Source organism: Dromiciops gliroides, chromosome 5, assembly GCF_019393635.1.
Source record: "Dromiciops gliroides isolate mDroGli1 chromosome 5, mDroGli1.pri, whole genome shotgun sequence".
NCBI classification, from domain to species: Eukaryota; Metazoa; Chordata; class Mammalia; order Microbiotheria; family Microbiotheriidae; genus Dromiciops; species Dromiciops gliroides.
The window spans coordinates 125,642,833-125,669,686 of NC_057865.1; the positions used below are offsets into that span (position 1 = coordinate 125,642,833).

The 26,854-nt window shown below is 39.1% G+C and overlaps 1 protein-coding gene across 2 annotated transcripts in view; it reads left to right on the forward strand.

Moving 5' to 3' along the window:
• Nucleotides 1-219: 219 nt before the first annotated feature.
• Nucleotides 220-26,854, forward strand: part of AASS (aminoadipate-semialdehyde synthase) — a 71,874-nt gene continuing 45,239 nt past the window's right edge. The window contains exons 1-8 of one of the 2 annotated variants that reach the window (XM_043968166.1): nt 220-332; nt 14,346-14,573; nt 18,775-18,951; nt 21,475-21,559; nt 23,324-23,391; nt 23,485-23,631; nt 25,114-25,192; nt 25,988-26,115. In XM_043968166.1, coding sequence (XP_043824101.1) covers nt 14,361-14,573; nt 18,775-18,951; nt 21,475-21,559; nt 23,324-23,391; nt 23,485-23,631; nt 25,114-25,192; nt 25,988-26,115 — 897 coding nt within the window. In that variant the 5' untranslated portion in view covers nt 220-332; nt 14,346-14,360. The remainder of the gene's footprint in view (nt 333-14,345; nt 14,574-18,774; nt 18,952-21,474; nt 21,560-23,323; nt 23,392-23,484; nt 23,632-25,113; nt 25,193-25,987; nt 26,116-26,854) is intronic. The other variant, XM_043968165.1, reaches the window with a different exon arrangement.

Genomic DNA, 26,854 nt, shown 5'->3' on the forward strand with positions numbered 1-26,854 from the left:
AAGACCCGCGACCCTGAGAGCAAAGCCCGCAGGTCACAGATCCAGAAAGCAGGAGGGCATGACATAACACCTGGCAGCACCTCCGATTGGTGGAGGAGGAAGGTTGTTCCCTCAGTGTGAGACTAGATTGGTTGTGGAAGCAAGAGGCGTGGCGTCCCACAAAAGTTCAGCAAATACCTCCTCCTCCTCTCCCTTTTACCCCCTCCTTCCCACCCCACCCCACCCCCCACCTCAATTTGTTTCTTTGAATTCCCAGCTTCCAGGGCAGAGATCAGAAACAAGCTCGGGGGCTCCTAGTACACGCCCCAAAGCATCGAGAGTCTCCGAGAAAGGTAAGGAAGAGGTTGTCCCTGAAACGGGGGCGGGATGGGGATGGGGATGGGGATGGGCACGGGGTCGGCCTTGGGGATGCGCTCGAAACTTTAAGCCGGGTGTGCCAGCTGCAGCCTTGGGAAAGGGATCTGGAAAAGTTAAGGGTGGGGGATTCTCAGCCTGCCCCATCTTCGCCCCCAGCTTTAGCTGCCTAAAGGGACACACACTCTCCCTTTTCGCTTTATCCCGAGGGAGAGAAGCAATCGGAGGATAAGGGAGATGTTTCGGTCACACGTGGCCTGCTCTCTACTTTGGTTTATGTGTGGGAGAGGGAGAGGGAGAAGGAGAGAGAGAGGGAGAGGGAGAGGGAGAGGGGGAGAGGGAGAGGGGGAGAGAGGGAGAGAGAGAGAGAGAGAGAGAGAGAGAGAGAGAGAGAGAGAGAGAGAGAGAGAGAGAGAGAGAGAGAGGGAGAGGGAGAGGAATAGAGGAATATACTGGTAGAGGAGAGGCGTGGGGAAGGTTAGAGAGTGCCCTTCCTCCATCCCCATCTTGGTTATTTTATTTCTTTTTTTCTTGTAGAACTGAAAATAACTTTTTCTCTTGTGTCAGAGTGTCCCTCCTCTAGCCTTCTTATCGGGAACATCCTGCACATTTTGGATTCCTCCATTCTTTTCTGAGGCAGGGGAGGAAATCTGGTCCCAGTTTTCGCTTCTTCCCTCCCTTCCCCCCCCCCCCCCGGCCCCAGCCCCCTCCGTACTCCACTTCCCTTTCCAGGTCTGCCCTGTGCCCAGACCTAGGCTGTAGAGTGAAGAGAGGGAGAAAATAGCAATTCCCTGTTAGGGTGAACGGAACGGCATCACATATGTTAGGATGAAGTCAAGGCTTTATTCTTATTTGGGCCTCATGGCACTTGAGGGTTTCAGGAGCCTTGTGTCCTACCCTTTTTTTAACTTTTATATTTCACCAAGCATAAATCGGAAACGGATTGCTCTCTCTCTCTCTCCCTCTCTCTCTCTCTCTCTCTCTCTCTCTCTCTCTCTTTCTCTCTCGCTCGCTCTCTCTCTCGCTCGCTCTCTCTCCCTCCCTCCCTCTGTCTCACCCCCATGTTTCACAAAACTGCCAAACAAATCCCACCAATGCGCAGCTGGAAACATGCCGCACGCCTCTGTTCCCAAACTTCTGGATTCCGTATTGCCTCTAGAGTTCATAGGATCATAGATCTACACCTGGGAAGGAATTTACAAGTGGTCTGTTTCAACCACCTCATTTTGCAAAGAGGTTAAGTTACTAACCCAAAGCCACACACAAGCAAAATACAAACTCCTAGACCTGGCATTTAAAATTTCCAAAGTACGACTCCAAACTACGTTTTAATCCGACAAATCCTCTCCACTTAATATGTGTACTGGCCAAACCAGCCTCCTTGTGTCCATCAAACTCATTCTATATTTTATCTCCTATTTGTCGTGAGTAGAATTCACTCCTTTTAGAATCTTTAGTGCCTTTGAGGGTGCCATTTCTTATACAAAACCTTTCCTGATCCTACCTAGCTCTTAGTGCAATGTCCTGCCTCATATTATCTTAAATCTATATATTTGTATGCTACAGAATTTGGAGTCAAGGAACCTGAATTCAATATGTGACTTCACCACTTACTCCCTGGATGAGCTTGAATAAATTACTTAGCCTCTCTATGCCTCGGTTTTCTCTTCTGTAAAATGAGTAATCTGGACTAGATGACCTTCAAATTATAAATATAGGACTGCATTAGAATTTAATTCCCTTGAGGGCAGAGATTATTTTCATTTCTAGTCTGTTTATGCATAATTCCTTGCATATAGTTGGCGTTTAATAAATGTTAGTTGGATTGAATTGTTTGCCTGCATTCATGGGTTGCTCTTTACTAAGGTAATAGTATTATTTCCCTAGTTCTTTTTGAGGACACCTTTTTCAGGTGCAGGATTACTCTTCTGGCAGTTGGTACTATGAGCTGGGTAATTTCATTCTGGGTGAGAAATTTTCCAACTGTCATCATCTTGTCATCAAATACATACAACAAAATGAAACAGAGTTCTGGTTCAGGATAATGGAGGTTTCTTTGCTTAATTTTATTTTAATTTTTTTCTGAAGCATTAACATATCTTTTTTGTTTGTGTTACATTGATTTCTGAATACATCCCCTCTTCTTTTCCCCTGCCCTTTATTCCTGCCTTTGTTACAAAGATAAAATGTTCAGAAAAACAATCAATGCTTAAAAGTATATGCAATATACTGTACCCAGGGAAGTGTATTTTCTCATATCTTCCTTTGGCCAAACTGTGGTCATTATAATTACACCAGCATTTAGTTTTCTGTTATTGTTTTTTCTGTTTACATTGTTGCAGCCATTGCATATGTTGTTTTCCTGGTTCCACTTTCTTCACTCTGCATCAGTTCATGTAACTCTTCCCATATTTTTCTCAATTCTTCATATCCATCATTTCTTATGTTGCAGGAATATTCCATTACATTCTTTACCACAGTTTGTCCAGCTATTTCCCAGTCAATGCCTGAGATAGGGAGAAGAGCAAAAGCTGGCCCAATCTACCTCCCTGCAGAGGGCGAGAAGAAAGCTGGACTGCATGTTAGCTTTTTTTCCCTTCCTCCTAACAAAGGAATGTCCTACTAATTTGAAGTTATCCTCCATCTATGATTAGAGGCAGATGGGGTTAGCTTTTGTGCATCTGGCTGTCTCATCCATATATCAGTCCCAGCTGTTTCTTACAGGGGCATGGGTTTGGAGCTTGAAGGGACCTTTTCATCCCTCCTCAAGCCTACCATGGCTCTCTTCTCCCACCACCTAACTGAGAATCTTGTCTTATACTTTACTGAAAAATAATTTAGTCCATTTGCTAAGAGTTCCCTCTTGTATCCTCATCTCAAACCATGCATATGCTGTCTGCCACTATCTCCTCCATCATCACCATCTCACATATTGAGATGACCCTTCTCCTTTCCAAGGCAAATCCCTCTACATGTGCAAATTATCCCATTCTACCCCATCTTCTCTAGCAGATTGCTCTCTCCATCCATCCCCATTCTCTTAAATGTTTTCAGTCTCTCCCTGTCTGCTCACTGCTTCCTGACTGCATCAAATATGTCCATGTCTCCCCCATCCTCAAAACAAACAAACCCCACACTATCTATTGTCAGATATGTTTCTTTCCTTTCATAACTAAACTCTTTGAGAAGGTTGTCTACAATAGGTTCTTCCAACTTGCTGTCTTTTCACTCTCTTCTTAACTGCAGACAGGCTTCCACTCTTAAAATATTACTGAATCTGCTCTCTACAATGTTACCAATGATTCCTTAGTTACCAAATCTCATGGGCTTTTCTTCATCTTCATCCTTCTTGACCTCTTTGCAGCTTCTGACACTGTTGATCATCCTTTTCTCCCTGATAATCTCTAGGTTTTCTTGACACTACTCTCTCCTGGTACTCCTCTGCCTATCTGTCTTTCTTCTTTCTACTTTTCCGTATCTTCATCCAGGTCATGCCTGCTTACTGTGGGTGTCCCATGAGTTTCTGTCCTGGGCCACCTTTTCTTCTTCCTCGATGCTATTTCCTTTGGTAACATCATCTGCTCTAATGGATTCAGTTATCATCTCTTTGCTAACAATTCTCATATCTACTTATTCAGTCCCAGGATCTCTCCTGACACCTAGTCTTGCATCTCCAAATGCTTATTAGACATATTGAATTGGATGTCCTGTGGACATCTTAAACTCAACATGTCCAAAGTTGCACTAATTATCCCCCCCTCAAAAAAAATCCGCCCCTCTTCACTATTACTGTTGAGGTTACCACCACACTCCCCAGTCATCCAGGCTCAAAACCTAGGTTTCATACTCAACTTTTCATTCTCTCTTACGTCCTGTATCCAATCAGTTGTCAAGTGCTGTGTTACTATAGTTAAGACCCAAGTTTATGGGGAATTTCTGTGGAGTCTTGATGAAACGGTTTAGAGAATAATAGATACCTTGGAGACCAACAATTACTTGGGGAGTTGATGTGGGTAATGGCACAGACCATCAGAATAGGTTTCAATTAAACAATTATTTATGAAGAACCTACTATGTGCCAGGGATAATTCCCTATCAAAAGCTTGCCTTAAAAGCACTGCCTCTGAAACGTACTGGATATGTAGCTCTGGGCAGGACATTAAAGCTCTTAGTTCTGTAGGTAAATCTCTAAAGATTAAGTTGCAGAGAAGGTGAAGATCTGCATTGGCGCTCTCTCTCGGCCAAAGGATAAAGACAATCATCAGAATCTGTCCTCACTGGATCATGTTTCCCTTTCTCCTTCCCATTTCTCACATTCATAGATAATGAATGAATGGCAGTTGGCCATGGGATAACATTTTAAAGAGCGTAGAAACCGAAAGTAGAAAATGTCCCCATTCTGGCTGCTTTCGTTAGCTCTCAAGAAGGGAAAAAAATCTAAGTATCTCTTTGGGGAGGGGGGTGGATTTCCTCAATTTTCCTCACCCCTCTGTTTGCGCCTCACCATCCTCCCACCCCTGCCATTTCACTAGCCCTTGATTGTCTCTGCTCAGGCTTCCTAGCCCCTCTGGTCCCAGAGTTCTCTGAAGTTGGGAAGAATCTCCTAGAAGCATGAATGCTGAGCAGTTATCCTCCTTTCTCCATCTGTTTACCTAACTACATGGGCTTCTTGGAGGAAGTCCTCACTCTCCCCAAACTAATAGGAATGGAAGGAGCCTCAAGCCCTTTAGGCTTTTGAATCCTCTGATGCCTGTTGCTATCTGGAGGCGGCACCATACGATATATGCCTATGTGTACAGACAGATATATAGCTTTACAAAGTAATTTGTGGGGCTGGCTTTGGAAGTGGGAAACAATAAGAAATGGGGGAGGAGAGTCAGTAAAATCCTCAATAAGTGATATCACTTGAACTGAGCCTTGAAAAGAGCTAGGCAGAGGTGAGAAGGAGGAGAACATGTCAAGCTTTGTGCAAAGCAATGAAGGTGGGAGATGGAATGTCCTGTGGGGAAAACGCCAATTTGGTTGGAATGTAGAATGCTAGAGGGATAGTGAAGTTAGCCTGGAAAAATGTTAGAGATAGATTGTGAAGGGCTTTAAATACCAACTCAGAAATTGCACTTTTATCTCTGGGGCTAATTTGAAGCCACTGAAGCTTGCAAGAGAGTAGTTTTGACTGGGAAGCATCCATGATAGTTTGTTTCTTTCATAGTTCCTAACATCCCTCAAATAAGCCCCCCTTTTGCCTCTGACACTGCAACCACCCTGGTACAGGCCCTCACTGCTTCCCTTTTGATTATTGCAATTGTCTGCTAGTGGATCTTGCTTCTTAAGTCTATCCACACTCAATTCATCCTCCACCCAGCTGTGAAATTCTTCTTCCTAAAGATGATGTCTGACCATATCACCCCCAGCCCCTATTCGATAAACTCCAGTGGCTTCCTGTTGCCTCCAGGATCATTTATAAACTCCTCTGTTTGGCTTTTAAAGCCCATCATAACCTGGTTACTTTCTATATCTCCAGTACTCTTTAGCCTCCTTGCTGTCCTGCCATGCCAATCCAACATTTGGTTGTTTTTTTGTTTTGTTTGTTTGTTGGTGAGGCAATTGGGGTTAAGTGACTTGCCTAGGGTCACACAGCTAGTAATTGTTGTGTCCGACGTCGGATTTGAACACAGGTCCTCCTGAATCCAGGGCTGATGCTTTATCCACTGAGCCACCTAGCTGCCCCGCCAATCCAACATTTGTGAAGCCCCTACTAGATGCCAGAAACTGCACTATGTACTGAGGATACAAAGAGGCAATACAGACAATCCCTGACCTCAAGGAGCCTACAATCTAATGGGGAAGACAACATGCAAACAAATATAGATGGACAACTAGGTGGTACAGTGGATAGAGCACTGGCCCTGGAGTCAGGAGGACCTGAGTTCAAATCCAGCCCCAGACATCTGTATGGCCCTGGGCAAGTCACTTAGCCCCAATTGCCTATATATGTGCCTATATATGTTTATATATAGAAACACATGCACCAGTACGCAAAAGCAGGCTATATACAGGACAAATAGGAAGTAATTAACAATGGGAAGGCACTGAAATTAAGAGGGGTTGGGGAAGATTTCCCGTAAATGGGGGTGTGGGTGTTACTTATTGTTAGTTGGTACTTAAAGGAAGCCAGAGTGGGCAGTAGTTGGAGTCAAAGAAGGAGAGCTTTCCAGGCCGGGGGTGGTGGTGGGGGGGGGGGGAGAAACAGCTGGAGAGAACACCTGGAGCCCAGAGATGGAGCTTCTTGTTTCTGGAACAGCCAGAAAGCCAGTGTCATTGGATTGTTGGGGAGTAAGTGTAAGAAGACTGGACATGTATGAGGGAGCAGATTATGAAGGGCTCTGAATGCCAAGCAGAACATTTTGTATTGGCTGCTGGAGGTAATAGGAAGTTACTGGAGTTTATTAAGTAGGGGGTGACATGATCGGATCTGAGATTTAGGAAAATCACTCTAGTGGATGAATGGAGAATAGATTGGAGTGGGGAGAGACTTGGGGCAGGCGGCCCCACCAGCAAAGCTATTGCAATAATACAGGAGTGGGGTGATGAGAACCTTTCCTAGAGCAGTGGCAGTATCAGAGAAGAGAGAGAGGAATATTCAAAAGATGGCACTAGCCTCCCTACTATTACTCCATGCATTTTCCCTGACTGTCCCCCATACCTGGAACGTCCACCCTTCTCATCTCTGCCTCCAGGTTTCTCTTATTTCCTTTAAGTCTCAACCAAATGCCACCTTCTGTAAGAAGCCTTACCTAAGCCTCCATAATCTGAGACTACCCTGAGCCTATCTGTATATATCTTATATATACAGAGCTATTTACAGGTTGTCTCCCCCATTAGGTTGTGAGCTCCCTGAAGTCCTGGATTAGTTTTGCCTTTTTTCCCCTTGTACTCCCAGCACTTAGCACAGTGCCTGACACAGGCTTCATAAATTGTAGCTGACTAACCAAGTAACACAACATCTATTAAAGGAGATAAAGTATGTAGAGACACTTTTAAACTGTGAATGATTATTTAAAAATATTATTTTTTCCTAACTCATTTAAACCTATAACTAAGAAGAGGTGTTGAAAAGTTCCCCACCTCATTTGTTTTATGAGCATATTACTGTATGTGTTCACAAAATAGAACCCCATCACCTGAGAAGGGGAAAATTTACCCTGCATGATAAAGAGGTGAAAGCAATGCAGAGGCTAATATTCTCAAAACCAGTGCTAGCAAGTCCTGGAATGTGGATGCTATTTGGACAAGTCTCTGGTCATCACCAGGTCCTGGAATTGGGGGAGGGGAGGCTGGCCAATTTGAGAGGTTTTTTGCTTCTGGCTTTTCAATGGCAAAACTTTCACCATCTCAGTTGTGTCAGGATGTATTAGTTGAAAGAGATTTTAGAGAGAATCTCTAGACCACTCCTCTCATGTTATAGACGAGGAAATCAAGGCTTTGGGACATTAAGTGTTTGCCCAGCAGTTGGAATTTGGACACCAAATTCGGCATAATTCAGTTTATTTTCAGAGTGGTTACTCTTTTTCACTACCTCAGTTGAATCTTCTGCTGGAAGTGACTCTTTGCCTTTCATACGACAATTCATATGAGCACGTATGGTTTGCGCTGTGAATAGAACTTTTCTCTGAAAAGAAAAAAAAATAGCAGGATAGAGATATTTGTGCTATTTATTTATTTATTTATTTAATTATTTATTTGCAGGGCAATGGGGGTTAAGTGACTTGCCCAGGGTCACACAGCTAGTAAGTGTCAAGTGTCTGAAGCCGGATTTGAACTCAGGAACTCCTGAACCCAGGGCCGGTGCTTTATCCACTGCACCACCTAGCCACCCCTAAGATATTTGTGCTATTTAAAAGAAAAAGGAAACCATAATCTTGAGGCTTTCTTAGGTATTCTTTGCAATTCCAAGGTGTTTTTATCTGGATGTGCCTGGGGCAATGTTTAGTGGAATGGGTACTCTAGCAGGTCACAGATTAGTATCTAGAGTTTAGGTGGTTTCTTGAGGCAGTTAGAAACTGACTTCCTTCATTCCACACACTTTTGTTAGGCACTTAATCCGTATTAAAAGACCAAACAAAACCAAAAACCAGTCTTTGTCCTCAGAGAGTTTACACTTCACTGGGGCAGCTAGGTAGAGCAGTGAATAGAGCACTGGTCCTGGAATCGAGCTGTGTGATCTTGGGCAAGTCACTTAACACCATCTCCAGTTGAACTGGTGTATACCTTTCCACTGGAACCAGATGGCTCTGGAGGAGAGAGTGAGGTTGGTGACCTTGCACAGCCATCCTCTTTCACTTAAATCCAATTCACTGTAAGTCATGACATCACCTCCCAATGTCATGGTCCTCTTAGAGAATAAAGGACAAACAACATTTCACTGGGGAAAAGAGTTTACTATTCAACCTAGGCTGTTCATTTGAGCTTAGATTCCCCAGACTCCAAGCTTTATCACATATGTCACCCCAATTTGGTTTTAGGAATACTTCAAGAAAATGACCTGAAATTTGAAAAAGAAAAAGGTCAAAGCCACACTTTGATACTATTTCTCAGAGAGTTATCTTTGATAATTTGCTGAGTAAATTCTAGAAGAGGAATATAGATTGGATCTATGAGTCTCTTTCTCTGTACTGTGTCAGTTGAGAACCTTGCTTCATATTTCACTGAAGAAGAAAAAATGTGGAGAAAATCTAGTAATGTCCTCATACCTATTGAAATGCATAGGACTGCTTGCACCTACTTTATATTGCTATAGACTACTTAAAAAGAGACAGATATTGTATATTAAAAATATAGATTCCCCAACTCCTTCATCCTTGGCAGCTTTTTATTGATATATTTTGCTCTAAAAACATCTCCATTTGGGAATATATTCCTCTGTCTCCTACCCAGCATCATTCCTTATAACAAAGATTTAAAACTATTTTTAAAAGTTCAGCAAAACTAACCAACACTTTAAGCCTTCTTCGAGAGAATATGCAATATTCCACACCCTCGGTCCCTCACATCTACAAAGAAGGGAGAGGTAGGTTTTCTTAACCTTTGATGTATGGCTAAGCTTAGTCATTAAAATTACCCAGTGTTCAGTATGATTTTTTTTGTTCTTTCCATCAACATTGTTGTAATCATTGTGCATATTATCTGTATGTTTGCATCAGTATATCTTCCCATGCTTCTCTGAATTTTTCATATTCAATGCCGAACCAGTTTCTTTAGCCACTTCTTTGTTGAAGGACATCTTCTCTGTTTCTAGTTTTCTGAGCACACAAACAGTGTTGCTATGAATGTTTCGGTGTATAGGAAAGCTTTCTGGTTTTGATCTCCTTGGGTTCTATGCTTAGCTTGGGTTAAATGCTTAACAGTGGGGTCTCTTGGCTCAAACTATATATGGATATTTTCATTTTCCTGAGTCCTTGAAGGCTATGCCAACAGAATGCAAATGCTAGTACACTACTAGAGTAGAAGGACCTTCAGTACAGGCCTAGTGCTGACCAGTATCATTTCACCTCCTCCCCCAAGGACGGGTTTAGCTAATTTTGTATTTTTTTTTTTTTTGGTGAGGCCTTTGGGGTTAAGTGACTTGCCCAGGGTCACACAGCTAGTAAGTGTTAAGTGTCTAAGGCCAGATTTGAACTCAGGTACTCCTGAATCCAGGGCCGGTGCTTTATCCACTGCGCCATCTAGCTGCCCCTCGGGTTTAGCTAATTTTGGAGAGGATTTTCTAAGAATAGCTGCAAATAGTGAATTTTGGGGCCACAGTAACTCTCAAAGACAGTCTATGCTGGGTAATAGAGGCATAGTAGCTAAGCTTGAAGTCAGGAATACCTGGGTTCAAATCCTGCTTCAGACATGTACTATCTGTGTGTCCCAGGGCAAGTAGCAACCTCCCTCAGGCTCAGTTGTCTCATTTGTGAAATGAGGAATTGTTAACTCTATGGACTCTAAGGACGGTTTCAGTGTAGTGTTGTGATCCTGTGACCCAGAAATATTCATCTACATTGGTGGAAGGAATACAGGCAATGAAATACCAGAAACTTGAAGTCAGCAGTGTGGAGCAATTGTCCTTTGAAGTGTTGACCATTTGTAATTTAGCTAAATCTACACAGTCAAAGCAAAGGTCACAGTCATCATCAAGTAGAATTCAGTGCCTACTCTGCCAAGTCATTGTGATAAATGCTGGAGATACAAAGGGGGAAAAACCCAAAGAAAAGAAAGATTCTGCTCTCAAGGAGCTCACAGTCTAATGCAAACAACTGTATACAAATAAGATCTGTACAGGATAAATTGGAGATCATCTCAGAGAAGAGGTGATAAGATGTAGGAGGACTGGGAAAGACTTCTTACAGAAGGTGGGAATTTAATTGAGACTAGAAGGAAGTCAGAGAAGCCAGGAGGTAGTGTTAAGGAGGAAGAGTCTCCTCTTCCTCCTTAGATGTTGTATCTGAGGAACAGTAGGGAAGTATTCTGCGTCAATGGATCTTAGAGAGGTAAGGTGTAATTTGACTGGAAGGTAGGAAGGGGCCAGGTTAGGAAGGGCTTTAAAAGTTAAATGGAGGATTTCATATTTGATCTATATTTGATCTAATCTGATACTATTACATTCTGAGATATTACATGAAAAAAATCTCTCCAAAGTGTCTGCAAAATTAGCTATACTGGAAGTAATGGGGAGCTATTACTGGAGTAGTGTTGATTAGAGTAATGGTGAGGGTGGAGGGGGAAAGGATGATATGATTAAATCTGCAGTTTAGGAAGATCATTTTGACAGCTGAATGGAGGATAGATTGGAGTGGGGAAGATACTTGAGGCAAGGATATTAATCAGTCAGCTATTTTATAGTCTAGGCACAGGGTGATAAAGGTCTGCATCAAGGGGGTGGCAGTGTCAGAGGAGACAACATGAGAGATGTTATAATGGCAGAAACAAGAGGACGAAACCCTTGATTGGATATGGAGGGGAGGGGAGGACTCAAGGATGAAATATTGGTTGTGACTGTGGGTGACTGTGAGATAATGGTACCTTCAGTAGTAGCAGAGAACTTAAAAAGAGGGGAGAATTTGGGGGAAAGGATTAATAGTTCAGTTTTGGTTATGTTGAGTTTAAGATGTCTCTGGGACGTCCAGTTCAAAATGCCTAATAGGCAACTGGAGATGTGAGATTGGATGTAGGCAGAGAGGTTTAGGCTGGACATGTAGATATCAGAGTCATTTACACAATGCTGATAATCGAATCCAAGAGAGCTGTTGAGATCACTAAGTGAATTAGAGTAGAATAGAGTAGAGGAAGGAGACAGTCCAAGATAAATCCTTAACATACTAACTGGATCCAGCAAGGGAGGTGGAAGAATGGGTCAGACAGGTGGGAGGAAAAGCAGGAGAAATTAGGGTCAGGAAAACCTAGAGAGAACGGAGTATCAAGAAGAGGGTGATCAACATTGTCAAAGAATGAAATGAACTTAGACTCCGAGGACTTGCATTTGTTTCTGTTGCTTACTACTTATGTTTCTTTGGGAAATTTGCTTTCTGGTTCTTAATATTTTTTTCTTCTGTAAAATGAAGGATTTAGACTAGATGATATCTAAGATGCTTCTCGCCTCTAAACTCTATGACCTTACCAGCTTCTGATAAAAGATGGGATTTAGAACTATTGGCTTAATAGGTTACATTTTAAAAATGGATGTCTTTTGGTTTACGTTGCATTTATTTATGAATAAATCTCTTCCCGTTCATCTCCCCATTGAGCTATGCTTTGTAACAAAAAAAGTAAAAAGGAAAAGTTAAGCAAAACCAACCAATACAGTAACCTCATCTGAGAATATAAATAATATTTCTTACCAATTTCTTCACTTCAGCAATAAAGAGGGGGGGGAGTATTTTTTATAATAAAAGTATTTTATTATTTTCCAGTTACATGCAAAGATAGTTTTCAACATCTGTTTTTTATAAGATTTGAGTTCCAAAATTTTCTTCCTCCTTCCTTTCCCTCTCCCCCAAGGCAGAAAGCAATCTAATATAGGTTGTATGTGTACAATCACATTAAACATATTTCTGCATTGGTCATGTTGTGAAAGAAGAATCAGAACAAAAAGGAAAAACCTCAATAAAGAAAACAAAAAAACAGGAAAAGTAGGAACAATATGGTTCTATCTGCATTCAGATTCCACAGTTCTTTTTTCTGGATGGGGAGAGCATTTTCCATCATGAGTCCTTTGGAATTGTCTTGGATCATCATATTGCTGAGAAGGGTTGATCATCACACAATGTTGTTGATACTGTGTACAATGTTCTCCTGGTTCTGCTCACTTCACTCAGCATCAGTGCATTTAAGTCTTTCCAGGTTTTTCTGAAATCTGCCTGCTCATCATTTCTTATAGTACAATAGTATTGCATTACATGTTCAGCCATACCCCAGTTTGATGGGCATTCCCTCCATTTCCAATTCTTTGCCACCACAAAGAGAGCTGCTATAAATGGTTTTGCACATGTGGGTCCTTTTTCCTTTTTTATGATCTCTTTGGGATACACACCTAGTAGTGGTATTACTGGATCAAAGGGTATGCACAGCCCCATAACCCTTTGGGCATAGTTCCAAATTGCTCTCCAGAATGGCTGGATCAGTTCCCAACTCCACCAACAATGCATTAGTGTTCCAATTTTTCCACAGCTTCTCCAACATTTATTATTTTCCTTTTTGCCATATTAGCCAGTCTGATAAGTGTGAAGTGGTACCTAGGAGTTGTTTTAATTTGTATTTCTCTAATAGTGATTTGGAGCATTTTTTCATATGGCAATAGATAGCTTTGATTTATTCATCTGAAAACTGTCCACATCCTTTGACCATTTCTCAATTGGGAAATGGCTTGCATTCTTATAAATTTGGTTTATTTCCCTATATATTTTAGAAATGAGGGCATTATCAGAAACACTGGCTGTAAAAAATGTTTCCAAGCTTTCTGGGGAAGCATTTTTTAACTCTGGGTCTTCGCTTGTTTATCACAATGCAGGCTTATTATCTTTATACCATGTTTTAGCTCGCCCACCATGATGTTGTTTAATAGAACTATGAAAATGAGCTCTTAAAGTACTTTGTCTTTTATAAGATTTGTAAGGGCCCATCCTTTACAAAAACTTAAGTTGCTCTGACTGTATATGATAAACTGTTTTCATTGGCTTTAACAATAATCATTTAAACGCAATATTTAATCATCTACATGTCTAAGTTGAGTGATTTCAGCCCCTCACCTCACCCCCACCATAGATATCTGTGGTTTATTATAAACTGATAAGGCTTGAGATTTTGGGAATTGATTCTTATGTCAGAGTCTCCAGACACTGTTTTTAATTGTGCTTGGGATAGCCATCATCTTCGGATTCCTTTGTTTTACTTCCTCTTATTCCTCTTCTATAAACTCTGTCTTTAATTCATTGAAACTGTTTAACAGCTATGTTTTTTTACATGCTATGACCAGCAGTTTGAAGTAATTGCTTTTGGATGTATTCCCTTCCGCCGCTCTAAATTGACAAAAGTTTCAGTTTTTAGACTTTTGTGATGACAGACAAGCAGTATCCAAAATTTATTTGGTAGAACAGTTACTGGTGAGTAGTAGCTTATTATATCAGTAATATCCTACTCTGCTTTGACACGTACATCCTCCATATCCAACACTTCGGACTACATTGAGCTGTAGGGTTCCTTGAAAGCAGGGACTGTCTTTTGCTTTTCTTTGTGTCCACTTAGCACAATGCCTGGCCCATAGTAAGTGCTTAATAAATGCTTAATGACTGACTTCGTACTTGGATAAACATGACAGTCTAAATCTGGACACATATTGATCAAATCTGTCATCATGTGTTTGTCTTATTTTAATGCTAATTTCAGAGGTTATTAAAATTGGTCAGTGGCTACTTTTTCCCTGTTCGCTTTTATTCTGTTGTATTTACCATCACTAGGTTTCCCCAGGTTTCATGATGTTCCGAGTACTCGAGAGCAAGCGAAGTAGGCTAGGGATCATCCCTTTAAAACACCTTCATCATAAGGCTGTGCTGGCACTCAGGCGAGAGGATGTAAATGCATGGGAGAGGAGGGCGCCTCTAGCCCCAAAGCACATCAAAGGGATCACCAATTTGGGATATAAGGTGCTTGTCCAACCTTCGAATCGGAGAGCTATTCACGATAAGGTAAGTGTTAGTAGAACTACAATAATAACGATAGCCAACAATTGTTTGGGGCTTTCCGGTTTGTTCTATGGCTCATGTGATTTATCTCATTTGACCATCACAACCTTCTTATCAGGAACATATGGTAAGTATTACTATCTCCATTTTAGAGATAAACCGAGGCTCAGAGTGTTTGTGACTTGGCCGTGACCACACAGCTATGGAGTGTCAGAAGCAGGACTCATTTAAGTTTAGAATAAAATAAATACTTAAGGAGGAGGAGGAGAGGAAAGGAGGTTGTCATCCTGAATGCCCTGTCAAATTTTAGTCACTTTCTAAATGATATGGGCTGTGCTAGGGACTAGTGATATGCAGAGAAAAATGAAAATCTCTCCCTCGAGGAGAATAAATAATCATCTTTTGCAAAAGTACAGGTTAAAGAGGTGAAGGGATCTGAGTGAAACCCAGATTTAAAAACAAAACAAAACACTTTTCCCCAACAATCTGGAATTACTTCTTTTCTCTAATTAATAACAATAAGATCAAACATTTGTGTAATACTTTAAAGTTTGGAAAGAGATTTAAAATTGTAATTCTATTGAATTTAATACATACATAATTATAGATATTCTATGTAATTGGATGTAATTCTATTTAAAATTATATATAATTCTGGGTGGAGTTTCTGACTTAGTGAGAATTTGTCAGAATACTGTTCTTTTTATAACATGAACACTTACCATTTGTTCATCATGCCCTTTTGAAATTGCTTTTTTGAAAACTGGAGATGGGCTTTTTTTGAGCTATCTACACTTTCCTGCCTGAGTTCCCTTGGTGATTTGTGGTACATATTTGCAAGATTACTGAGGTCAATAGCCTAGACAGAACAAAGCCAGAAAGCTTGAATGGAGATCCAACATGTGACCTTGGGCTCTAACCACAGAAGATCATAGGCAAATCATAGGATTTTCTGTGATTCCCTTCATGTAAGGAGCTCCTGGTTAGGAACTCTTTCTATCAACGCCAATTGGCACCTTTTCTACAACTTATAGAGAATTGTTCTAGAGTTGTCACAGAGGTTTTGACTTGTCCGTAATCATGTAGTCCAGCGTGTATCAGAATTGGGACTTGAACCCCAAGTCTTTCTGGCTTTGAAACCAGCTCTCTGTCCATGGTGCATGCCATGTTGCCTCTTAGATGAGCAATGTGTTGAGACAAATAAGAATATAAAAGCCCCCACAATATGTGAAAATGTGAACTTAGAAATAAGATAATAAAGAAGTGATAACCACATGGCACAAAAGCAGTCTTTATTTAGAAAAAAAAGGTTATAGGAATAGATATTCTCTGCTTTTAGAACCACACAATATGCTTGCACCCATAATACTTAGAGTAATACTGAGAGAATGCACCTCAGGAGATACGTAATAGAATGACCAAAGACCCAGAAAAAGGCACGTAGGGTCTGCAAAATTGTTTGTTTGGGTTTTTTTATATTTTGATAACTGTATTTTAATATAATTGGGTTCCTTATAAATCCTATTTATTTTATTCATTTAAAAGCAGAATTGTGAGAAGGGATTCATAGTTTTAGCCAGATTGCCAAAAGGGTCCATGACACAAAATGGTTAAAACTTCCTGCATTAGAAAGACAGAGGTGGAGTTGGAAGGTGCTATATGATGACTGACCGAAAAGACGAATATTCTTCATGTTGGATCAGCAAAGGTCAAGCAGAGATATTAAAATTTATAAAATAATCAGCACAGATTCAATTCAAATCAACAAATATGTGTTTATCATGCATTTAGGCACTGTCCTATGTGGCCAGGAACCAAAGCCAGAAACAAGACAACTTCTCTTGCCTTATACTTTGAGAGACGATAAATTCAGAAAAGTAAATGAACAGTAATTTCAGGATGAAGTGAGCATTACAATTAGGGGGATCATAAAAGATTTCCCCTTGGAGATGCACCTGGGCTGAGCCAGGAAGGAAGCTAAGGATTCTAAGAGATAGAGAGGAAGCTTAGATACACATCAACTTGATCGTTCTCTCTGGAAATACTAAGTTAAGGCTCACCTTTTGAAATATGAGTGAGGTAAGTTTAGGACACACGAAAGGAAATGGATGATAAATTTATGTAACTCATTTTAAGAGGAAGCACTTAACGGAAATAGTTTGAAAAGGAGTTTAGAAACAGCTTTAAATGCAAGTTGCTGAGAGAAATGGAAATAGTTCTGACCTTTAATATTGAGGGCATGAACCCATTGGTATAGCAAATCCAAAATTTCCGTTTTCTAATATTAAGATTCACTGTGGATTTCTTTACATGGTGAGCACTATTAATGAATTTATAATTTGATTTCTGCAAGAATTTAGTTTACTTGCAACTTTTAAAGAAATGCACATTTGTTTAGCTAGAAAAAACAAAGTAGTTAGCTTTTGCAAATTAGAGTTGAAAATAAAATATTTTCATATATTATATACATAAATACCTGTATATATGTATATGTACAGGTATTTATGTCGGCATATATATGTATACACAGAAACATCTTTTCAATTGTTTCCCCTCAAACTTATAAATCTTGAACATAAAGGTGTCTGAAAATTTCTGTTTAATTGCAACGTTGAAATCACAATTGTGAACAGTCTATTGAGTGCTTATGCCATGTTTGATGCAAGAAAAATTTAAAAAGTATAAGACAAAGTCTTGGGTCTCAAGTAGCTGATGGTAATGAAATAAATAATAATACCTGGTAGCATCATATGCTAAGTTCATTCCTTTGGGATGTCTCTTGTGTTTATAGCTTTCTTTCCATTTCCACTGTTAACATCCTTCTGGCTCTCTTCAGTGCAATGGCCTACTAACCTATTTCACTGTCCAAAGTTTTTTGCCTCTCTAACCCATTCTGCATAATGTTCTCAGACTGTTTTGCCTAACTAACTAAATCACTGTTCTCACTGAGCAGGGAGGTGAGAGTAAAAGCTTCAATAAATCATCATTACAGGGGCAGCTAGGTGGTGCAATGGATAGAGCAATAGCCCTGGATTCAGGAGGACCCGAGTTCAAATTTAACCTCAGACACTTGACACTTACTAGCTGTATGACCCTGGGCAAGTCACTTAACCCTCATTGCCCCACAAAAAACAAAAACAAAAACAAACAAACAAATAAAATGAGGAGGATTGGGCTGGATATTCATCGAGGCCCTTTCCCATTCTAAAGTTTATGATTCTATAAACACAAAATGCATGTTGTAGACAATGAACTTCCTTTCCCTAGGAAGAAACCATAATAATGATAGCTAACATTTAGAGCTCTTTATGGTTTGCAAATATTATCTCATTTGATCCTCAGAATAACCCTGGAAGTTAAGTTCTATTATTATTATCCTCATTTTGCATATGAGGAAACTGAGGCAGACAGCAGGTAGATGAGTTCTCCCAGGGTCACACAACTACTAAATGTCTGAAGCCCATTTAGAATTAAGGCCTTCCTGACTCCAGGTCCAGCACTGTACCACCTCTGACTTCAAGATATGAGACCTTGACCAGTACAGTCATTTCTTTGTATTAAATAAAACTGCAAATGTGTATTTTGTGTCTTTTCACAAATATACCTAAATGTCACAATAATGTTGTTTCACGTAAGAGAGAGACTCAGTGTCCATGCTTTTATGGACTGTTACAATCACAAAAGGCCCTTCTTAAATTGCACAGTTAATCAACTTGTTAATTGTTCATAACAATTACAATGAACTATTCTGTTTACACAATTGAAGTTTATATAAAGCTCTTTCCTCCCTAACACTTTTGGGGTAAATAGACTAAGAGATACATTTGACAGATGGGGACAACAAGGCATAGAAGATGAATTGATTTGTCCAAGGTCATGTATCCATTAGGTGTTAGAGTGAGGATTAGACCACAGGAGAATCTGATGGTAAATTAAGAACTTTTAAAATGACATGAATTTGCCTTTTATCACATCAGGCTGCTTCTCAGCTGGAAAGTCGATAAACATAACATTATTTCTTGTTTTACATAATAACCTAAGAAATAGTCATTCTCCTGCTTATTTTAATCCGCTTGAACCTAGAAACCTTAACTTAACATTTCCACTGCTTCAGTGATAACACTTTTGATTTTCACCCCGATTAAGGAAAAAATTGCATGTAACAAAGAAATGTAATACATTTTCCCCAAAATTGTCTCCGCAGGAATATGTTAAAGCTGGTGGCATTCTTCAGGAAGATATTTCTGAGGCTTGCCTCATTGTGGGAGTTAAGAGGCCTCCAGAAGAAAAATTAATGCCCAGGAAGACTTATGCATTCTTCTCTCACACAATAAAAGCTCAAGAAGCAAATATGAGTTTGTTAGATGAGATACTAAGACAGGTAATTAGTAAACCAAACAGATAAATCTTTAAAAAAAAATAAATGTTATTGATATGTATATATGTATTTACATTACCTAAATATATTGTATTGTCTTCTTTTTAGATTGCCTAAATACATTTTAGGGCATCTGGGGGGCACAGTGGATAGAGTAACCAGCCTGGAGTCAGGAAGACTCCTCATCCTGAGTTCAAATCTGACCCCAGACATTTAATGTCTGTGTGACCATGGGCAAGTCACTTCACCCTGTTTGCTTCAATTTCTTCATCTGTAAAATTAGCTGGAGAAGGAAATGGCAAACCACTCCAGTATCTTTGCCAAGAAAACCACAAATGGGGTAATGAAAGAGTTGGACAGCACTGAAAATGATTGAACAAACAACAAAAATAAATTTAATGAATATCTTTTTTACATGGTTTAAATTTCTCCCAATATATCTCCCATCTCCTCCAAGAAATCTTTCCCATATAACAAAGAATGCTTTTTTAAAGAAAAAAAAGAGAAAGAAGAGAAAAATATTAGTAAAATAAATCAAAACACTGAAAAAGATTGACAATATATGCAATGTTCCACACCTGAGCATCTCTCACCACTGTAAAAAAAAAAAAAAAGTTGGAGGAGGTGTCTTCTCATATCTGTTCTTTAGGGTCGTGCTTGTTCTTTGTAATTTTGCAGCATTCACTTTGGATTTAAGATAAGGTAAATCTTCACATAATATGAGTCTACCAATGTGAGTCTCTCAGTATATCTAGGAAATTTGCCTCTTTTTATTAGTTTATAGAAAAAAAGATCAGTTCACTCCTACTCTTCTCCAAAGTATTCAAAGTCACTTTTTTTCACATAGTGAGGATTAATCACACTGTTAAAAGGCACAACACGGTTTGTTGGTTTCTTATCTTTGTAGTGATTATAGAAAGAATGATGATTACCTTTATGGCCAACTTCTATAGTTTACTTATCAGGTGCTAGTAACTGAAACTTTAGAATTCTAGAGTTTCAGTAGGTCTTAGAACCAACCTTTCTTCTTTTCTGGATGAAGAAACTGAGATCCAGGGAGATAAAATGACCTTTTCACTATACCACATTATATAATATGTTAGAAATAAAGGGAAAAGTAGAGCATTTCTGCCTCAAATTCCCCACCTACCAGGGTAGTAGAAAATTTTAAAGAGCTATTTATACTGTGACTTTACCAGTATCTAAAAATAACTTGGAGTTAAGCAAAAAATAAGCTAGTAAAAATCAATAAGGGAAAAATACATGATGTCTATGCAAGGAAAATAGGGTGAACTTATAATAAAACTATATTAACTAGAATCTCACTCACTGGGAATTAAAGGATGAGGAATTAAAAGATGAGGAAACTGAGGCAAACAGGGTTAAGTGATTTGCACAGTGTCACACAGCTAGTAAGTGTCTGGGGCTGGATTCAAACTCATCACAATAGGCATAATAATAATGAAATATTGTGAGAATTACAAAAATATGACATAAAGACATGGTGTAAGCACATGCTATTGGAAAAATGGCGCTGATAGACTTGCTCAATTTGTAAAAAATGTAAAATCCGCAAAGCACGATAAAGTGAAATTATGTACGTCTGTAGTAGCACCTACCTCCCAGGATTATTGTGAGGATAAAATGTGATAATATTTGTAAAACATTTAGTATGGTGCAGACCCAGAGTAAGTGCTACATAAATATCAGTTATTATTACTATTTATTATTATTATTATTATTTAGGAGAATAAAGTCTTTTAAAGCACTTGAAATTCACCCATTTGTAAACAATGTGTGCTTATAATTATAAGCATTAAAGCTGAATGAGCCTAACCTCTGTCTAAAAACATTTTATTAATAGTCAACTTGAGTTATTATGCTCCATCAGAGTAATAAAAGTGCATTGTTCCAAAGAGCGTTTTGTACATCACATGTTTTCACTTATTTAGAAAAATCTTAGGCTAGAGATAGTAATGTTTTACTAAAAAGGTAAAAAAGTAAAGGATAAGGAGAACTGAGGATGAGAAAACAATCCATTGTATTCCGTGCTGTTGCTACTGAAACTATATGCTTTATGACATTATAAAACTAATGACTAAATCACATTGTCTGGTGAGACTTCGTTTAGGGTATTTTTACTAGACCTTCCTTATTTTAAGGTAAGCAATGTTAGCTATTTCATACTTTGGTTAATGAACTTAGAAAGAACATTCATTCCCTTTTTGATTGACTTGGTTGTTGGAATGCCTACCACTGAGGTGTCACTTTTAGATTCATTATCTCTTCTTGTACCATGTGAGTGTCTTTTATCACATTTAGGGTTGCTCATGGTCTCTCACTGTGGCTATATTGTGACCTGGCACTTTCTAAAAACCTTTCATGAGGCCAGCTTGACTAACAAGTTTATGTTAGTAGGTCAAGGAATATTTTGTGAGAAAAAGAGTCAACTGTTGATTCGTCCATTTGTATAGCTTAGCAATTAAATTTGACCCAAAAGATCTGACTGTTTTTTTTTTCATTTAGGAGATACGGCTTATTGATTATGAGAAAATGGTTGATCATAAAGGAACACGTGTGGTGGCCTTTGGGCAATGGGCAGGTGTGGCAGGTATGTATACTAAGGTTTACAGGCAAACTTGAAATATCCTGTATCCATGAATGTGAATGTGTGTGACAACAAGTCAACAAACATTTATTAAGTTCCTGCTATGTGCCAGGCATGATGCTAAATCCTGGCGTACAAAGAAAGGCAAAAATAGTCCCTGCCCCCAAGGAGCTTACAGTCTAATGGGAGAGACAACATGCCAATAACTGTGCACAAATCTATTTAATCATAATAAATACATTTTTATAACATAATCAGAAATTAAATTAAAATATAAATCTATGTAAAGATAGATATCTATATCTATCTATAGATTAGATAGAAATCTATACTGCATATGTCATCTACCTATCATATATGCAGTATAAATTGGAAACAACCCCGAAGGGAAGGCACTAACTTTAAGAGTAACCAGGAAAGGCTTTTTTTCAAGAAGGTGAGATTTCAGCTGTGGCTTAAAAGAATCCAGGCAAGCCAGAAGTCAGAGATGAGGAAGGAGAGAAGTTCAAGTATGGTGATAGACAGTGAAAACACAGAGACTGGACATGAAGTGTCTTATGTCAGTGGATCTTAGAGGCCAATGTCACTTTATCTTAGAGAAAGTAGAGGAGAATAAGGAGGTATAACAAAACTGAAAAGTAAGGGGAAAGCCGTTATTAAAAGCCAGAGGATATTATTTTTGATCCTTGAGGTTCAAGGAACAATTAACGTTTATTGGATGTGGTTGGGGGCATGGAGTGGTGGTGGGGAGTGTGACACGGTCAGACCTGTACTTGAGGAAGATCATTTTGATAGCTAAGTAGAGGATAGACTGGAAAAGAGAGAGACTTAAGTCACAGAGGCCAAATAGCAGGTTATTATAGCAGTTCAGGCATGAGGTGTGTGTGTGTGTGCGTGTGTGTGTGTATTCATGTCCCAATATTGTCCCATAATTTGCCTGGGAGTTTGTTGATACTTGCAATGTTGAAAGTAATGAGAAAAGGTTTTCTATAAAAGCCTCTGTGTCAATACAGAAGTGAAAGAAGAAAGAACAGCAGTCACCATTTGATAACTGTGGGTGAGCTCAGATGAAATGCTTCAGCTCGCTCATCTCTTAATGCAAGCTCTAAGAAGAGTTCTCGTCTTGAATCCATATGGGAACAGCATGCTGAGGAGGGGAAGAAAGGGAAAAAGAAGGGATACATAGTTTGTGGGAAGAGGCAATCATAAGAACGCTCCAAAGAAGGGAGCAACCCCTTTATTTAAGAACAGAGTAGATCTTTGCAGCCTTTTGGGCTTGACATATTGGTTGGGAAACACCAATGTGTTCAGTGATAGTCTTATGCTATTATTATTACTTGAAGTCCAGTAGTAGGAGAGTATTGTTTCTTCCAAATCAGTAACGCTCTCATGATGACCATAACATTTCATTTTATATATCAGTTGCATGGAAATTGAACACTTTCTCTCTATTATAAGTGTGAATGGCTTCACACTTAAGAAACTCTATTCACCTTTCTAAGCATGCAGGGCAACTCCTATCATAACCACAAATAGCCATCAAAATAATTTTGTTACACTGAAATTTCATCAAATAAATGAAGGAATGAATGCTGCATTTGTAGTGAATCCAGTTTTTTTTAATCGTGAATTTGTAGTGAAAGTGCACTTCAGTGCAAAAGAAATTTAATAAACACTTACTTTGTATGCTAGGAACTAAAGGGGAAAATGACATTGTTTCCAAAAATAATTAATCTCACCTTTTTTATTCCTTTAATTCTAAAATAGGGATGATCAACATTTTACATGGAATGGGCTTAAGGTTCCTTGCTCTAGGGCATCACACACCTTTTATGGTGAGTTTTTCCCCTTGGAATCTCTTTCATACTTTGTGAAAATAAAATGTTTGGATGTATAGACTTATGTGAATCATATGTATTTGTTTTCAGCATATTGGAATGGCCCATAACTACAGAAACAGCAGTCAGGCTGTGCAAGCCGTACGTGATGCTGGCTATGAAATTTCCCTGGGATTGATGCCCAAGTCTATAGGACCTTTAACATTTGTGTTCACTGGCACTGGTAATGTGTCTAAGGTAAATACTAAAAGGCTTTGCATTGGAACACGGTTAGAATGTGTCTTAGCATCCTTATCTAGTACACAGCTAGGTGGTTTAGTGGATAGAGTTCTAGGCCTGGATTCAGGAAGACCCGAGTTGATATACAGCCTCTAATACTTACTGATTTGGTAATCCTGGCAAGACACTTCCCTGACTCAGTTTTCTCATCTTTAAAATGGGAATAATAATAGTACCTACCTCCCAGAGTTGTTGTGAGGATCAAATAGTATAATAATTGTATAATGTTTTATTAGTAGTAGTGGTGGTGGTGGTGGTGGTGGTGGTGGTGGTGGTGGTGGAATAAATAGCTTCTAACATTGCATGGAAACCAAGGGATTCTGCTTTCTCATTTTCCCATGGTCATAGCTTTCACTTAGAAATATTTTACAATTTTAAAGATCAATAATTCATTCAACATTACCCCTAGCTTTCATTTCTTCCTGGTGTTGTTATAAGATTGCAAGATCTTGGGGGTCTACATTATATTATTTTATACATCATTGGAAGGGTATGACAGCCTTTCTCATTTGTACTAGTATACCAGTAATATTGTTGGAAGTTACACTGAGGCATTAATTTCCAAAGACTAGAAGCTGGGAATACAGTCAAGGCAAAGACTTTCCATCTCACTGGGGTCGAGGGTCATTCTTGTGAGTTTTAAGTACATATGTCTCCTCTGGGAAATGGAGTTAATAATATTTCTCCTTCATGGGTGTTTTAGTAGTATTTAAAAAAATTTTTTTCACAGGTGTTTTTTTTTTTAATGTATGGAAGGGATTTGAAATTTCCCAGGAAAAGCTTAATCTATAATTTTTCTAATTACAAGAAGTACTTTCCTTAAATAAACTTATGAGTTTTTAAAAAATTATTGTGACATCACTATTTCTCTATAAGGTAACCATGTAATAAGCCTTGTTATTTCTACCTAAAAAAAACCACTGAAGGGGAATTAATAGAAGCTGTTTATTGCTCTCACTCACCTGAGACTCTCTGTGACTATCATAAAATACCTGAGGCATATTTTTTTTACCATATCAGAATGAAAGTTGGCTTGCATTCTTTAACAAATAAGATATTATTTATAGCACCATGTAGCTGGCATTTACATAGTGCTTTAAAGTTTGCAAAGGCTCATTTGATCCTCATGGCTATTATTCCTATCTACAGATGAGGAAACTGAGGTAGCAGTGAAGACTTTTCTAAGGTCACCTAGCTAGTTAGTATATGAGGAAGGATTTGAACTCGTCTTTGTGACTCCAGATCCAAAGCTCTAATGCATTATACTATCTAACTGCCATGCTGTAGTTTAGGTTTCAGAGGTAGAAAGGAAAGGATGGCATATTCAGGGAACATAAACTTGTACTCATTCTTGTATATGTTTTCATGTAACCTTGGATTTTCATTGCTAGTTTTGGTCCTGCTGGTTTGTCTAATTGATGCTTGTGTTGTCACTAACAGGGTGCCCAGGAGATCTTCAATGAGCTCCCTTGTGAGTTTGTGGAGCCACATGAATTAAGAGAAGTTTCCCAAAGTGGAGGTAATAAAGGTTTACTCCTCCTTCTCCTACTCCTCCTCTTCCTCCTCCTCTTTCTTCTTTTCAGCATGTCAACATCTGAGCTTTAGAGAGTTGCCTAGGGCATGGAGAGCCTGTGACTTGCACAAGGTCACCCAGACAGTTTTTGTCAGAGATGGGAATTGAGCCCAGGTATTCCTGATTGCAAAGCTTTCTATGCATTGCATTGGTGGTTCCCAATCTTTTTTTTTTAACTCCCCATGCCACTTGGCTCCTATAAATCTCCTTGTACTTCATATTCTATATAAAAGGAAAGAAATTCTAGAGTTTGTTGTGCATTTAAGAAATAAAATTTTTTTCATAAGGAAAACATTCAGTACACACCTTTTTTGTTCCTTCACCTATCCACAATTTTTTTTTTAAGTGAGGCAGTTGGGGTTAAGTGACTTGCCCAGGGTCACACAGCTAGTAAGTGTTAAGTGTCTGAGGCCGGATTTGAACTCAGGTACTCCTGACTCCAGGGCCGGTGCTCTATCCACTGCGCCATCTAGCTGCCCCTATCCACAATTTTTTAAAAAGTTAACACTACTCCTTTATAGGAATATTTTAATAGGATAATATAATTATCTACCAAATATTCCCCATACTCCCTTGACAATTTTTCTATACTCCAAGTTTGGTACCTTTCCACTATACAAGCAAAGACACTTTTTGTACATTGTTTTTATGATTTTAAAAAAAGTATATATCATGGTATTTTAGTGTTATGCCATAGACCTGCTATTTTTTCTTTACCTTTTTTTCCCTCTTCTTTGCTAGATCTCAGGAAAGTGTATGGGACAGTGTTAAGTCGCCATCATCACCTTGTCAGGAAAAGAGATGGGGTGTATGACCCTGTAGAATACGACAAACATCCTCACCTCTATACATCTCGCTTTAACACTGATGTGAGTATTCTAATCTGTTCTTTCTTGGCTCTGGAGATGGTGGGGTTTTGCTATGAGGTAGGCAGTTTTAGGCAAGAACAGTTAGGAGTATGTCAATTCATTTTTTGTCTCCATTATCAATTGATCAAAATGTGATAATTCTTGAGTCCTTTTGAAAGTAGCCAGTTAGCATTAGGAATGCTCAATTTTCCCTTGGTATACTTTCTGGGGCTTCTGTCTGCAGGGCTCTGTCAGAATTACTTTATTTGATTCTGTCTTTTTACCTCAGGATTGTACCATCTTACCTTAGGCTGTAACTTTCTGTGGTCTTCTTGGGCTGGTTAACTTTACACACTGGTATTCATGATATAGCCATAGTCATGGGTTTGATCCTTCTCTAGACAAATCTGTTCCATCCATACCTACTGATCTTGCTCATTCATGCCATTGATTATGTTTCAAAAAATTATGTGTGGACCAATGCAAATCCATCCCCAGGAAAAGGTATTTTACAAATCCCGCAATTCAAAATGCATGATAGCAAGAAACTAGCAGTATCCTAACATAAAGCTTTTCTGTTCATTTGTGGCCTGTGATCCTTTCTTGCCATGTGAGCAAGTTTTAGCAGCCATGCATTTGTAGAAAGAAGAACACCTTTTATTCAGTCGAGGGGTCTTGTGGACAGCGGCTCATTTTCTAGTTACCAGTGTTGAACTGTGTTTGCCATGTTATGGTTATATATGTTTGTATGCTTGTGTGT